The following is a 13980-nucleotide window of genomic DNA, read 5'->3' on the forward strand; positions in this document are numbered from 1 at the left end:
CATTGGCAATTGCTGAATGTTTATGGAGTGGATGTGAGTACAGTGAGGGGTGAGTGGTGCATTTCAGCAGTGGTGACAGTGACATGAAAGACAAACCATGTTCTAGACAGTCATGCACAGAGTATGGCAGTCAGCTCCATCCACTCATATCAGCTAATGGTGATGACAATGTTGAAAACTAGTGTTTTGCAGCTGAGAATTTATTCTATCAAACAGTGTTATACTGCTCTTTGTATTGTTTCCCTGGTAAGAAATAGCAGGCATTACTTTCAGAGTCATCTAATTTTCTTTTGCACTGCCCAATAATCGTGGAGGCTCCTGAAAAATCAGATTCCTTATGAAACACGTGGTATTGAACTAGGGAACCTCTCTGTCAGCTCTTGTTTCTTAGTGGTGTCTTGTTAAAGATTTTATTCTTGTTTTTTTAGAATATCATAGATTTCTATCACAGAATGGCCTGGGCTGAAAAGGACCACTATGATCATTGAGTTTCAACCCCCCTGCCATGTGCAGGGTCATCAACCACCAGACCAGGCTGCCCAGAGCCACATCCAGCCTGGCCTCAAATGCCTTCAGGGATGGGGCATCCAGAGCCTCCTTGGGCAACCTGTTCCCATGTGTCACCACCCTCTGTGTGAAAAACTTCTTCCTAATATCCAACCTAAACCTTCCCTGTCTCAGTTTAAAACCATTCCCCCTTGCCCTAGCACTGTCCACCCTCGTAAACAGCCATTCTCCCTCCTGTTTACATGCTCCCTTCAAGTACTGGAAGGCTGCAATGAGGTCTCCCTGGAGCCTTCTCTTCTCCAAGCTAAACAAGCCCAGTTCCCTCAACCTTTCCTCATAGGAGAGGTGCTCCAGCCCTCTGATCGTCTTAGTGGCCTTCCTCTGGACCTGCTCCAAAAGCTCCATGTCCTTCCTGTACTGGGGGCCCCAGGCCTGGATGCAGTACTCCAGATGGGGCCTCACAAGAGCCGAGTAGAGGGGGACAATCACCTCCCTCTCCCTGCTGGCCACCCCTCTTTTAATGCAGCCCATTATACTACTCTTTGTATTATAAACTATAAAAAAATATTAAAAATATTAAACTTGGGCATTTAGTCCACTTAGGCATCAAGAAGTGACTTTTACTCTGTTTTTGTATGGTAAAGGCTGTTCCTCTGTCTTGAAAAGTTCAGGTAGAAATAACTACTAAGGCATGCAAAGTCAAAAAGAAATTCCTTACAGCGTTTAATTAGAGTTGAGTCATGCTTTGGTCCTGTACTTGACATGTACGTGTTCCATTACTTGTCACCTACTAAGTGTTGAAAGACTTTCTGTGAACTGTGATCTCAGACATCCTTTCTCAGTTTCTGAAATTATTTAATTTTTACAGACACTCTGGAAACAACAATGGAGGAATACAAGTCAAATGTTTTTAGAAAGTAAATATAAGCAATGGCTGTGAATATCTCTAGTAGGTAAGAATCTTAAGAATTAAATCATTAAGTACTGCTCTTTTGATGCAGACGGACCAACTTTTATGTCTGCCATGTCATTCTGCAGGAAGCCACAGATTACATGCCTGATTACACATTTCCATCCTTAACCTTTTGAAGGACTATGCTGGTTTAGAAATTCTGGAGACTTACAGGGAAGTCACTTGCATAAGCAGCTTATGTCATTCGACAGAGTGAGATCTGCTTAAAGAAGGAGGACAGTCCTTATGTGTAAGAAGCTAAACTTTGATAACTGGTTTGCAAGGGAATACAGTAGCATCATTAAAAATATAAAAGTATCCATTTTCTTTTAGAGACCAGTAGAATCATGCTCTACTTTTAAAGCAGTCCTCAAGTTAAGAGCATACTTAAAATTACATCAGGCTATGGTATAAAAACATCCAGCTCACACTAGATGACTGACTTCACACCTGTAAGTTTATAATAAGAGTGATTTGGCTCTAGCCTGAGAGATAATAATGGCTGCTATGGACCACTGCTGGCAGTTCCTATAAAAATAATACTACAAGCTATTAAATACTGTAATTCATTAGATTACGCTGTAGCTTTTCCAAAAAGGGAGACGAAACAATTGCATGCTTAAAAAAAAAAAGAGAAAAAAAGAAAAAGGAAAAAAAAGAACACCAGAAAAACACTGTAGCAAAATGAACCAGCAGCAAGAAGTCCAGGAGAAAAAAAATGCTTACAAAGCAATTCTTAATTTTTTCTTAATCTTCACTTTAACCATCCGATGCTACAATACTCCAGCCCTTTTTTAATTCTAGATTTAATGTATGAAAATGACTTGTATTTCTCTGGAAAATAATTCCTCTGCAGGAACGCTGCAATGGCATACTTCATACAGAGTTCGTTTGAAAATGAAATTATCCACTTTTTGTCAATGCCCTGAGGGGGAGGGAGGCCAGAGGCATCGTGCAGTGCTGGATAGTCTCTAACCCACAGAATGCATCCATGAATTCCAAATCTGTCTCCCAGCTTAGGTCTCTGTGCATGTAACACAAACACTGAAGGGCCGCTCCTATGTCCAGCACAGTCACGTTGTCTCTAGAAATACAAAGGCAACTGTAGTACACTGGCCTCAGCAGCACAAAACGAGGGACATTAGCAATATAATCCAAACCAAAATATTCAAGAGAAGTATTAAATACACCCATTAGGAAGACTTTTAGTTTGGTTAATATTCATGTTCAAGATTGTACCACAGATCGGGTCAATCTGCTAGCTGCCTGCAGATTTCTAGCTTTTAAAAGTACGGAAATAAATGCTTTTAGAGCATCACCAAAACGAAATATCACAAAAAAGAAATTAAAAAAAAAATCACAAAATCCATTCATTCACAGTTCATCTGTTTCCTTTCTTCCAGGCCTGTTCTAGTAGTTGGCAGCCCTGCACACGGCAAGGAGCTGGAGCTTAAGGATTTTTAAGGTCCCTTCCAACCTAAGCCATTCTATGATTCTATCCCAGAAAAAAAGAAAAAGGAAAAAAAAATGGCACAGAAACACGTATTCTTCCAAAGTATAGTCACACATCATCATTCAGTGCCAGGTCACAAGACAGGAGTTAAATGTCTGATTGAGAGATTTCATTTTTATGTTTGTTTTAAATACAGAAGGCTCGTAACCCTCTGCATAGCACAAGTAGTGAAGGGGCAGACTGTGTCAGAGATCATTTTACAAAACCCCCCATAAGGCACTGAAACGGTCAAACCCTACATCTGAAATCGCATGTCAAAATAGGCTTCGGCTCACAAAAAACAAGTTACTGCAGCTGGTGCCCAGTCATGTGATATCATAGATTCCACGACTATAAAGCAAGAATTGTGCTGCACAAACACTGTTAAAATGCTGGCGTAGGTGTATTATGCACACGCTTTTGTGACTGGTTCAGCAATGCTGGACGGAGCCGTTTCACTCGCACAGAGATGCTGCCTGCTCTAGGCTCATTGTGCTGCTTCTCCCCCTCACCCTCCCTCCTTCCCCATCTCCCTCCGCATGCGCGCGCGCTCACACCCTCACGTGCTCCTCATTAAGAAATCACTACGCTAAGTACAAAGGGCTATGAAGAACTAGAAAAATAGCAGACGGGCTCTTCAGCTGAGCAATATGCATGCAAAATATCGCTGTACAAAAAACACAAATACTGTTTTTTACAAGCTCTTACGGTCATGCCTAGAGTCCCAGTGTTTGCTACAGTTCGGAAGTTACCCACCCCTCGAGAAATTCATATCACTTACAGAATTAAGGAAAGCAGTAATTTTTCCAATACACGTGTTTCCTGTTACCAAAGATGAGATATAAAATCTGGTGACTGCAGTATGTGCACAACCCCACTTGCGCTGCCGCACATCCCCTGGGCAGCTGCAGTATCAGCATTGCTGGAATCACTGGTTACATTACAACGGCTCCAGCACACTGCTGGCCAGAACGAGGGCACTTTGCTGCACACAAAAACTCGAGGATTGTAACTCTGCTGTGCATGTGACAGACATACATTGGAGGAATGTCTAAAAAAATTACACAGTTTAACTGGAACATGAATTAACGGAGAAGCAGAGCTGTTCAAATGGGAAAACAACTTCTGAGGGCTTCTGTTCACTTACTGCGTTCTGCAAAGGCACAAAACAGTCAAGTCCAATTTGCAGCGCTACTGTGCTCCAGTAGCACACCGTCTTTGCCAAACACAATACTGGAAGGCTTCTGGGAAATCTCAAGCATTCCCCCCTCTCCCCCCACCAAAAAACCTGTTACTGATAAATACGGAACATAAAAATCTGAATTGTTTCATGCACACTAATAAGAATCATCTGACTCTGAACTGTAATGTACTCAACACTTGACAATTCCTTCAAGCTCACTCTAGGGAGCCCCCAGAACATCATTTCCAAGATTAACTATACGACACACTTAGGAAAGATGTGGGAAATAAAGGTAAAAAGGTACTGTAAAAGTTCTGAACGCATCACAGCAACATCCAACCTTCCAATTTGGGTCAGGAGAATATCAGATCAGAGGAGTTGCCACAAGAGATGCTTTTAAGCCAGAAATCAAGGAACACTTACCTTACAGAGTTGTTCTTTTCATCCAGATGGTTAACTTTAGAGAAAATATGCTCCCCATCTTCCTTTAAATCCTCTGCTTGCCTCCTTACTTCAACTGGGACTTCCTAAAAGTGGTTTATAGCACAAGTAAGACAGCAAGTCATCATGTTACAGACTCCTGAAAAATCTGTCATTATAGAACCTCTTATTTGTGGCTTTCCTCTGTTTGAATATACATGAAGTCAACAGCATAGCATGCCTCGAGCTTGTTTGGTTTTAAGTGGAGCAGTGTGCTATGTGACCTCTTGCACAGCACTACAGACCTGGCTGTACTCGAGCTTCTAGCTTAGTTTGTTCAACTACTGAAGGGTTTAACATCTATAAACCTCTGCAACTTTCATTAAGCAAAGACAAAAACACAGCAAAGAACTGACAGAAGATTTGCTTACATCTTAGAACAGGCAAGTATGCACCGGCCTTTGAATCCCTGAGTGCGTACTTTAGATTCTCAGTACAACATATAGCATTGCCGTTCCAGAAATGTATTATCTCACTATCTTCAAACAACCGCACCCAAAGTATAGCTTTGCATTACAAACACCAAACCTACAGGAAATTTAATTGCACATTAGCCCTGAAATCATCCAAATGGTATATGCAAAACAACATCTTTATTTACTTCAGTCTGTTGTAAGCATCTTCAATGTACTTATCGCCATGCTTTCCAGGTGCCTAAACAGGTGTCTGCATTTTGCCCCAGGAGGCCTATACTGAACTTAAAGGCACTGACTAATAAACAAACCAGAAATGCATACATGGAATAGATTATATGATGATATTCTGCTGGGTAGGCAATTATTTAATAATTTAGTTGATTTAATTTTCAAAATAACTTCCAGGTGAGTATTTCCAGGGCTGGAATCTCTACTCTTGTAAATTATCTGCATAGTTAAATATGCCTGCAAAGTTCAAAAATAACTTTTGCAAAACCTGAAGAAAAAAATACATAAAAGGAGTCCACAACTTTAGAAACCGACATATTTTCTAAGCTATTCTCATTCTATACGCACACGTGCTATATCTATGTATATATGCATGCAATGTTTTCAATGAGAGAAAAAAAGGAAAGCATAGTATGCCTCCCTCTTTTCTTGCAGAAGGTAAAGTTCAACCCAGGTTGTACACACTTCAACTCAAGACATATCAGACAGCCTTGTAGCAGCTTTCAACAACATATTTTAAGCACAGAACTGAAGAGACCAGGTTTCTCTGTTTACTTCCCTTGCCACCTGCCAGCCGTTCCCTGGCCCTGCTCTGTTAAAAATTAACTTAATATTTACTTGCAAGTTGAACAGATATTTGGCATCTCTCTATGGAATACATTTATAGTTCTTAAATCAACCAAGCTGACAAAAAATAAGACACTGAGCAGTTTCTTTTTTTTTCCCTGTAGTGTAGCTTTAACAGATACATTTTTTTTTCAGATCTCTAAACGTCAGCAGGCTGAAGTTCTGTCCTACGTAGCTTCTCCACAAAGCAAGTTTAGAAGAGAAAATGCACAGAAAATGATCAGACCATCAATAAAAGTGGAAAAATGTAGGTATTAAATTATTTCCCCTTGGAATATTTTTCCTCATAGTTCCAGAGAACAGCTTTAAGAACGAAGATGGGGAAGGGGGGAAGCAGCCACAATAATGAAGTGCTCCAAGTGCAAGACTGCTTTGATCCTCTTATATCTCTACTGTAAAACAGAGGACATTATCCAATCAACCAGTTCTTTTCTTCCAGTTGGCTACAATATACAAGAAAGTATTTTATCCAATTGTTCTTTGCTACACAATCTTTGATCTCATAAGAGCTACATGTAACATTTATTCTATGACAGTGGAAAGGTTAACATCACATTACATGCACTCCTAAACTGGATATTTTCACAAAAACTACCTTGCTCTCCCTCCCCCCTCACCTCCCCCTGCCTCTCATAGGCAATAAAAAGATTATACAAAAGCTGCTTATACCTGTTTGTAGAAATCAGTTGAAGGGGATGATCTAGACCTCTCATGGGTATACTGGGGTTTCTCATGCTGCTCATGGCTGACATCAAGGATGTTATCCGCTGAATGGTACCTTCCTGAACTCCTTGCCTCGATGGGCTTCCGCTGCTCTTTCCATTGTGCCTGATACTCCGCAAAGGTTCCCAGACGCTGTGGCTGTTCAGATTTCACAGTCCTATCGGCAGCCTTACTGCTGGGGCCGTGGTGGAAGCTACCTTTTGGAGCATGTGCAGTTTCAAGTCCAACAGAGGCTGCCCGACCTCTCCTCTCATGCCAGGACTCGTCTCCCTCCTGCCCGCCGTAAGCTTTCCTGTCTGCCCTCTCAGGCAGTCCCTCAGCTAGGCTGTGGGGAGTTGGTTTCTGTGCAGGCTTTCTACATGCAGGCTTACTTGTTTCTTCAAAAAATTTCCACCTGTCCGCAAATGAGCCCAAGGCTTCTTCAGATGTTTCTGGATGGCAGTGGGCACGACACTCATCCTCTGACATCCCCACTTCATTCATCTTCTCCGGTTCAGAGTAAGACTTCAGTTTTTGTTCTGTTGTGAACCTCTTCCTGGCTCCAATGCGAGAAACATGATGAGTGCCACTCCCTGTAGGGTTCGGTTTAGCTTGCGTAGCCTCAAGGAATCCAGACACATCTTCAGAAACCAAAGCCAATAATGAAGAGTTGTAACTACCAGCTTTCCGTTCTGGTGACCTGGGGGGATATTCAGCAGGGCTGGGCTCCAAGTCCCGCCGCTTGAAGGAAGTTGCCCGCAGAACTCTGGCCTGCGCTTCCTTCAGGTGATCTTTGTAGGTGCTAGTAAAGTTCGTATCTGGGGAGGCGTTCACATTTTCTGCTGCATCTGGCTTCCCATTCTCGCTGCACTCCTCTGTTTCAGATGACCCTATTAAAGTAGCCGTGCTCCTACTTTTCTGCAGCTTTGCCCTTCTCATTTGGATCTCATTTCTCAGGGTTGTTGCAAAACGGTCGCTCCTTCGTGCCTGTTTAGACAAGTGATTATCAAATGGGGGCTGACGCTCTGTTACAGCTTCTGGGCTGCCGTCAGAGTGTTTTTTGCCTTCCTGAGCCAAAGAGTGCAACATTGGGGTCCTCTGAGGAGAGATCTTGCTACTCTCATCTTTTCCCCACCTGAAGTCTTTCTGAGCAGGCCTGTTTTCAGCAGTAAGGGCACAGCCCTTTCCATACTCCTGTTGACAGTACTTCATTTCACTTTCCTCAAATGTGCTCTCAAAGCTTTTCTTTTGCCCAGACTTTTCAGCATGATTCGTTTTTTTAGCCTCTTCTACTACAGCAAACCTAACATCACTCTCTCTGTCCACTGTGTAATGACTACTGTTCTCACACCCTTCCAGACAAGACTCAACAGACTGTTGAGGTAGATAGCATTTTGGTTTTTGGGCCATCGTGACAACTGCAGGATTCTCATACGGTCCAAGAGAAACATCAGCCCCCGCTGCAGGTTTCCAGTTGTCATCCTTGAGCTGCAGTGGCTTTGAACTTCCCTGAGCAGGCTGTTTTGCTGTCACGCAATAATAGCGACTCTGTCCAGTGTTGTCCGCCTTCTGTTCAGCAGCACTGTTTGAAGAAGAGCAAGTGTTGAACAGCCTGGTGTGGTTTAGATTGTATCCATGAAAATGGTCAGCAGGCAACTCTTGAATACCACCGTAGGAGAGAAAAGGTTGCTGATCTTTAGGCGCAGCTAACATTCTTGTGTTGTGAAAAAAAGTGCTTTCATCACTGTACTGGTGCTGGTGGTGGTAATTGTAAGCAGGCTGTGCAAACCGAACATCAGTGCTGGACAAGGATGACTGCAGCTTGCTCACAGTTCCTGCATGACTATTGTACCTTTCACCAACTGCAGAAAAAGCATGTTCCGAACTGAGATCTGATTTATAATTTGAGCCACCGACCTTCCTGTCACATGCTCTGGAAGGCCGCCGTTGCTGTTCCACAGTTTCTGAGTTCCAGTCATTCCTGGCCTGAGATCGGTTCAGGGCTGTAAAGTGCTGTGTGCTGGCACTCTCTGAGTATGCAGGGCCCTGGGCTTTCTCATGGCCTTTGGTAGCAGCAAAGCTGTCACTACGGAGAGGCGGAGGTGGTGGGGGAGGAGAGGAAGATTTCCTTTTATCTGGAACATACCAGACGGGCCCAAAGCTGGATCTTCCAGAGCCAGAGAGCTTGACGTCAGGGTGTTCCTCTATTCTGGGACTTCTGTTATTCTCGTACTGGATGGGAGCCGGCAAATATCCAGGTTTGTCCTCTATCCCACTGTAATCATTCAAAAACTGTCCAGACTTGTTTCCATATTTAGACGTCTCCCAGTGGCCTACTTTATACAGCATATTCTCTGTTGAAGAAGTGTCTGCATTGGATAGAGTGTGGTCAGGGGTGCTAGAACTTGTGGAGAAAGACCCATAGGCTGAATCTCGCTTATTTTGGCTCCCTAGATGGTCAATGCTACTATTAGACCTTGCAGAAGAAAGTCTTCCGTATTGGGCTACTTGTGGAGTTTGGTCCCAGCTGTCCATACTGCCCAAAGAGCTGAACTGGTCAGACGCACGATGGAGGCTTGACTGATCCCATGAGTTTGACAGGTCATGAGAAGAACAGCTGTGGTAGGAAACAAACAAAAAAAGCCCCAGAATAAATACAACAGTCAAAAAATTCCACGATGCAATTACAAATATTTGATCACTGATTTTATTAATACTGGTGAAATCCATCCATATGGCAGTTACTTCGGACAATCTAATGAAACTGAGAGTACAGACACAAAGTCGGGGCTTTAATTTTACATTCTGCCTCCAATCCAAAACTTGAAACCTCAGAAATTAATGGAAGACTCCTTTCTACCTATACCACTAAGTAATATTTACCTCCTTCAAAGGTCTCCTTTCCCTATGCAAACTTATTTTGCAGTTTATTTTGCAAGCATCTTGATACTTCCAACTACTAAACCCTGTGCACTTCCCTGTTCACCTTCAATAAACTCACTCTAAACACAAAGTTAATCCTTTGTCTTCATTATCCAAACCCACCCATTCATACAGTATTTTCATTTCAAAATGAAGGTTTACTAAAAACATTCGCCTCAAATTCCACCATTTCAGTTCTGAGTCTCCACGTGAACCTCGCCAATCTGCTTTCAAACCACTCTCAGTTTGATGTTCTAACAAAAAAGTCATTCAATTCTATCCAATTACATACCATTGTCAGGCATCTCAAACAATTTAATTTCTGCTTGGACAAAACAAAACCTACGACCTTTCTTCAAAAATCCTTATCATCATCTCTCTGTCACTCATTCTTGTACAGAAGTGTCATCTTTGACATGGTACTTTCTCTGTCACATTTGTCTTGGTACTATTTCAAAACCTTGCTGCTTGTGTTCTCTTCCTCGCTGCAATCAGCTTTGTTTTGTTTCTTTCAACTTCTTGTTATTATTTTTCATAGCACACACCTACTGTCAATCCAAGACAATGATGGATGAGACGACCGTCTTTCCAATCACTCTCACATCTTCCTGTCTGAACTTCACTGCCAGCCCCCCTGATTTATATATCAATTCAAATTCCTGTCTTTGCATGAAAAACCCCTTGGTAGAAATCCCAGAACTGTTCCAATTCCCTGTAGCTGTAATTATACGCAGCATCTATCAAATCTTGCGCAGCAAAGGAAGCATCTATTCAATCTTGTGCAGTAAAGAAATTTGTGAACACTACTACTGAAATAAGATTAGCCAACATAAAAAAAGTACCAAGAGTGATACAGGTCTTTTTTCTTTGTCTGTCAAAAATACTGTAAAAAGAAAACTGAACAGTTCTTTGGGATTCAGTTTTAACATAGGAACTACAGGGTTTTTATATTACTACAGCTTTGGAATTTTTTTACACAACACGATCAAAAACAACTTACAGGAAGTAAGGGAAGGCATACTTTGCATTTGTTTTCTAAAAGCAAGTTTTTGACAAGATGACCCAGCAGTGACCTCATCTGGTATTTTCATTTGTTCTTTCATTTTCAGCATTTCAAAGCATTTCACTAGACACTTAAAAGTATCTACTTTTACTTCTTACTTTTACAGATACTATAGCACATGTAAAAAGTGTCTCAGTCGTTAGGATCTCTGTTATTAATGAAGAACTTAAGCTAGATATAGATATGAATTGCTGTGCTTTTGAATTGCAGCTTTCTTCCCACTTTTCAGCACTATGACAACACATGGCACTGACTGAAATAAAGATGACACTTCTGCCTCTATTTCCAGTTTACAGATCTGTTGATTTCAAATGTGAAGCAGAAACAATCAGTGTAAGAGCTCAGTGGTCTGCTAGAAAACACTTAATGGAAACCTAATAAATGCAATAAAAACTTCATAGAAAAGACAGCAAAGTTCCTAATGATGTGTTATTGCAAAGCACAACCTCCCATGGTTCCTTCCTTGAGAGGTAATCCTCCCACACATTCTGGCATAAAAGGCAGTCCAAGAGCCACTTCTAGTGGCATTCCAGACTGTCCTCCCCTCAATTTCTTATTTTAGTTTTTGTTTGTTTGTTTGTTTGTATGTTTTTCTGTTTTTTCCCCAGTGGATTCACAAAAGTATCTATTGAAGATTGAGAAATAAATCTGAGAAATAATCTATGAATTTTTCTTTTTTGTCCACTTTGGCCAGCAAGCCCATCCCAAACCTGAGGATGAGTTCCTTCTTCTGGGTCCTCCCAGAAATGATATCATCTCAGCAAATCAGGCAACATTCAGGCCACATGGACTTACAGATCAGGCATATATGACTCTAATTTTCCTCAAAATCTCAGTTTAAGCAGGCTTCTCAAAGCTTACTAGCCTTACACTCACACTTTTAAGGCCATAACAAAATAAAGGAGATAACTGGTTTCAGCTACACACCTGGGGAGAATGAAAAAAAAAGCAGTTATAAGTTCCTCTTTTATAGGATATCCTATGGGAAGAAAATGTGGGGTCTAAACTCTTAGCAACTTGAGACACCCAGAAAAATGCTGTCAGCCATAGTGGGCTAGGATGGGCTACAAAAAAAGTCTACACCACTTTGTGAAAGCATTTCTTAGTGGGAAATTAAGGCTTATGAGATCTGAGTCGCTAGCCCTGCCATTGAAGTGTTTGAAGCTCCCACACTCAGCCCAGCACTCCCAAGATCATTTACAGCTTTTGCACAGAAGTCACATGATAGAAAATACACACAGAATGGTGGATGTGGACATGAGGGCTCCAGAACTACGCCCTTTCCTATTTACACAAGTCTCTTCTGCTCTTTCCTTCTCTAGCTTTGTGCACCTTATCAAAAGTTCGAGTTCAGTGAGCAGGCCAAAAAAGAAACAAACCAAAACCAAACAAATAAACCCATGCCTTAATCTAGCATCTACCTCGCTAGCAATGACAATTTTCAGAGGGTTATTTGGATCAGCTGCACCTTCCCTTCTCTCAAATCCAGATATATCCTGCCTGGAAAACAACAGGCATCTCTCCTCTTGGTTGAGCTCTCCATGATTTACAGGTGATTTAGTTCTCACACTCACAGAGAGAACCAGGGTATTACATTCAGAACAGGTTTTAGGCTGTGAAGATCAGTCTCATATGCTTAGCTCAAGGAAGCATAAGAATCTCCAGAATTCATAACCATTCATAACCAGAATTCAACCATAAGAATCTCTGCCTTTCTTTTTCTTTCTTTCTTTTCTTTTTTTCTTTTTTCTTTTTTTTTTTTTTCAGACTAGCAAGGCCAAGGAAACCCACTTTGGAACTGCGATTCTCAAAAAATCCAAATCCTTTAGCTGGCACTTCAGGACTGTTAGAATTCCAGGAGCCACCATGTGAATTCAGCTCAGTTGTGGAAATAGTCTTGGACACCAGGTGTGACAAATCTCCAAAGTAAATCATCTTTCAACAGCCAGGCTTTCAAGTGGGCAGCACGGGTGATTGATAGGTTCAGAAACAGCAACACCCTGGAAACCCTGGTATTAAGACTGTGCTCAAACTCTTCTAGTAGCATCTGAGAGAACAGAATTTGCCCTTCTTATTAAAAGTTTTGTCTATCAGAGGTTGCTGATATTTTTCATATGTAGGAGGAAAGAATTGCAGCAGTCCCCTTCCCCTTTTCCTTTAGGCTGAAACATGCTGCAAACTGCATGGAAACCAAATGAAAAACAGATACTTTAAATATTGCCAGCTCCTGTCAAATCACACTTTCAGAGGTGTGTCTCGTAGTACGTTACTTTCACAAGGTACAAGGACAACCATAAAGAAACACATGAAGCGTGTATCAATTTACACCTCAGTCAAGAGATTCAGTAGGCTGAAAGCAGAAATATTCTTAAGTTAGCATTGCAACTCAGAACTGGAAGGATTTGGGGAACTTCTGAATTTTGTTTCCTGTACAAGAAATCTTACTATCTACAAATGTATAACTCTAATTCAGCCTATTTACAGAAACCTTAAATACAAACTCTACAAATAAATGTAAAACAGAAGCAATTATAATCAAGGATTGGAGTAATACATTATGTGCTAACAATTCTGCTCATGAAGTGTTATGAAATGCATTTTGAAAACTATTTCCTTCTAAATGTTCACTTTCGCATGTTATGCAATGGCAGATAGCAAGTTATTTTTAAAACATCAGGGAACTTCAAAAGAAATCAAACAATGAAAAAAAGATTTTAATAATGGCATAAAATATAATCTTAAATTATGAATTTCTTCCATTCTGTTTTAAAGAGAATATACAATTAATAAGTAGAGAAAACACAAGCCTCCTTTCCATGTAGAGACTGTAAGACTGATTTCCTTTAATGCCCAGCCTAACTATGGCTCAATTGTGAACAGACTGAAGAAAAAAGCAACAAAACAAACAAAAAAGTCCTTGTGAAAATACTTAGGAATGTTACCTACAAGCAGAAATCATACAAGAGCCTGCAACTATATGCAAGCAGGCATTATTTCAAATTTCACAACTAGAACTGCCCAAGTGACAGCCTTTCTTCCATAGCGTTGAATGCGACCTAACAAATATTAAGGTGCTTTAAACAATAGCCGCAACAACTTTCAGTGTTTATCTCTCTCCACAAGCAAGAACAGCCATAGGAATGATCAGATTACAGAAAGATAATTTAACTAATAAAACCAGTAATACTCTAAAGTCTAACAGGAAAATACTCTGTACCCTCCCTTTAGGAAAAGGCTTTCTAGTATTCTATGACAGTATTTTTCTATTTGTCCTTCCCTTGCTATTTCATTTCAAGTACGTTAATTTTGATGGTTTCTTTTTGCTTACAAATGTTTAGGACTTTGCACTGCACATGGAAATGAAATGCAGAGCTACAAACACAACTTTTTTGACTGCCTTAAAAACTA

The 13980-nt window shown here is 41.0% G+C and overlaps 1 protein-coding gene across 3 annotated transcripts in view; it reads right to left on the reverse strand.

The window, feature by feature from the left end:
- Positions 1-13980, reverse strand: part of SHROOM2 (shroom family member 2) — a 122701-nt gene that overhangs the window by 34809 nt on the left and 73912 nt on the right. For all 3 annotated transcript variants that reach the window (XM_025146614.3, XM_004938410.5, XM_046909433.1), the window contains 2 exons: positions 6555-9204; positions 4558-4661 (listed from right to left, as the gene is read on the reverse strand). In XM_025146614.3, coding sequence (XP_025002382.2) covers positions 4558-4661; positions 6555-9204 — 2754 coding nt within the window. The remainder of the gene's footprint in view (positions 1-4557; positions 4662-6554; positions 9205-13980) is intronic.

The sequence above is a fragment of the Gallus gallus genome, chromosome 1 (genome assembly GCF_016699485.2).
Source record: "Gallus gallus isolate bGalGal1 chromosome 1, bGalGal1.mat.broiler.GRCg7b, whole genome shotgun sequence".
NCBI lineage: Eukaryota > Metazoa > Chordata > Aves > Galliformes > Phasianidae > Gallus > Gallus gallus.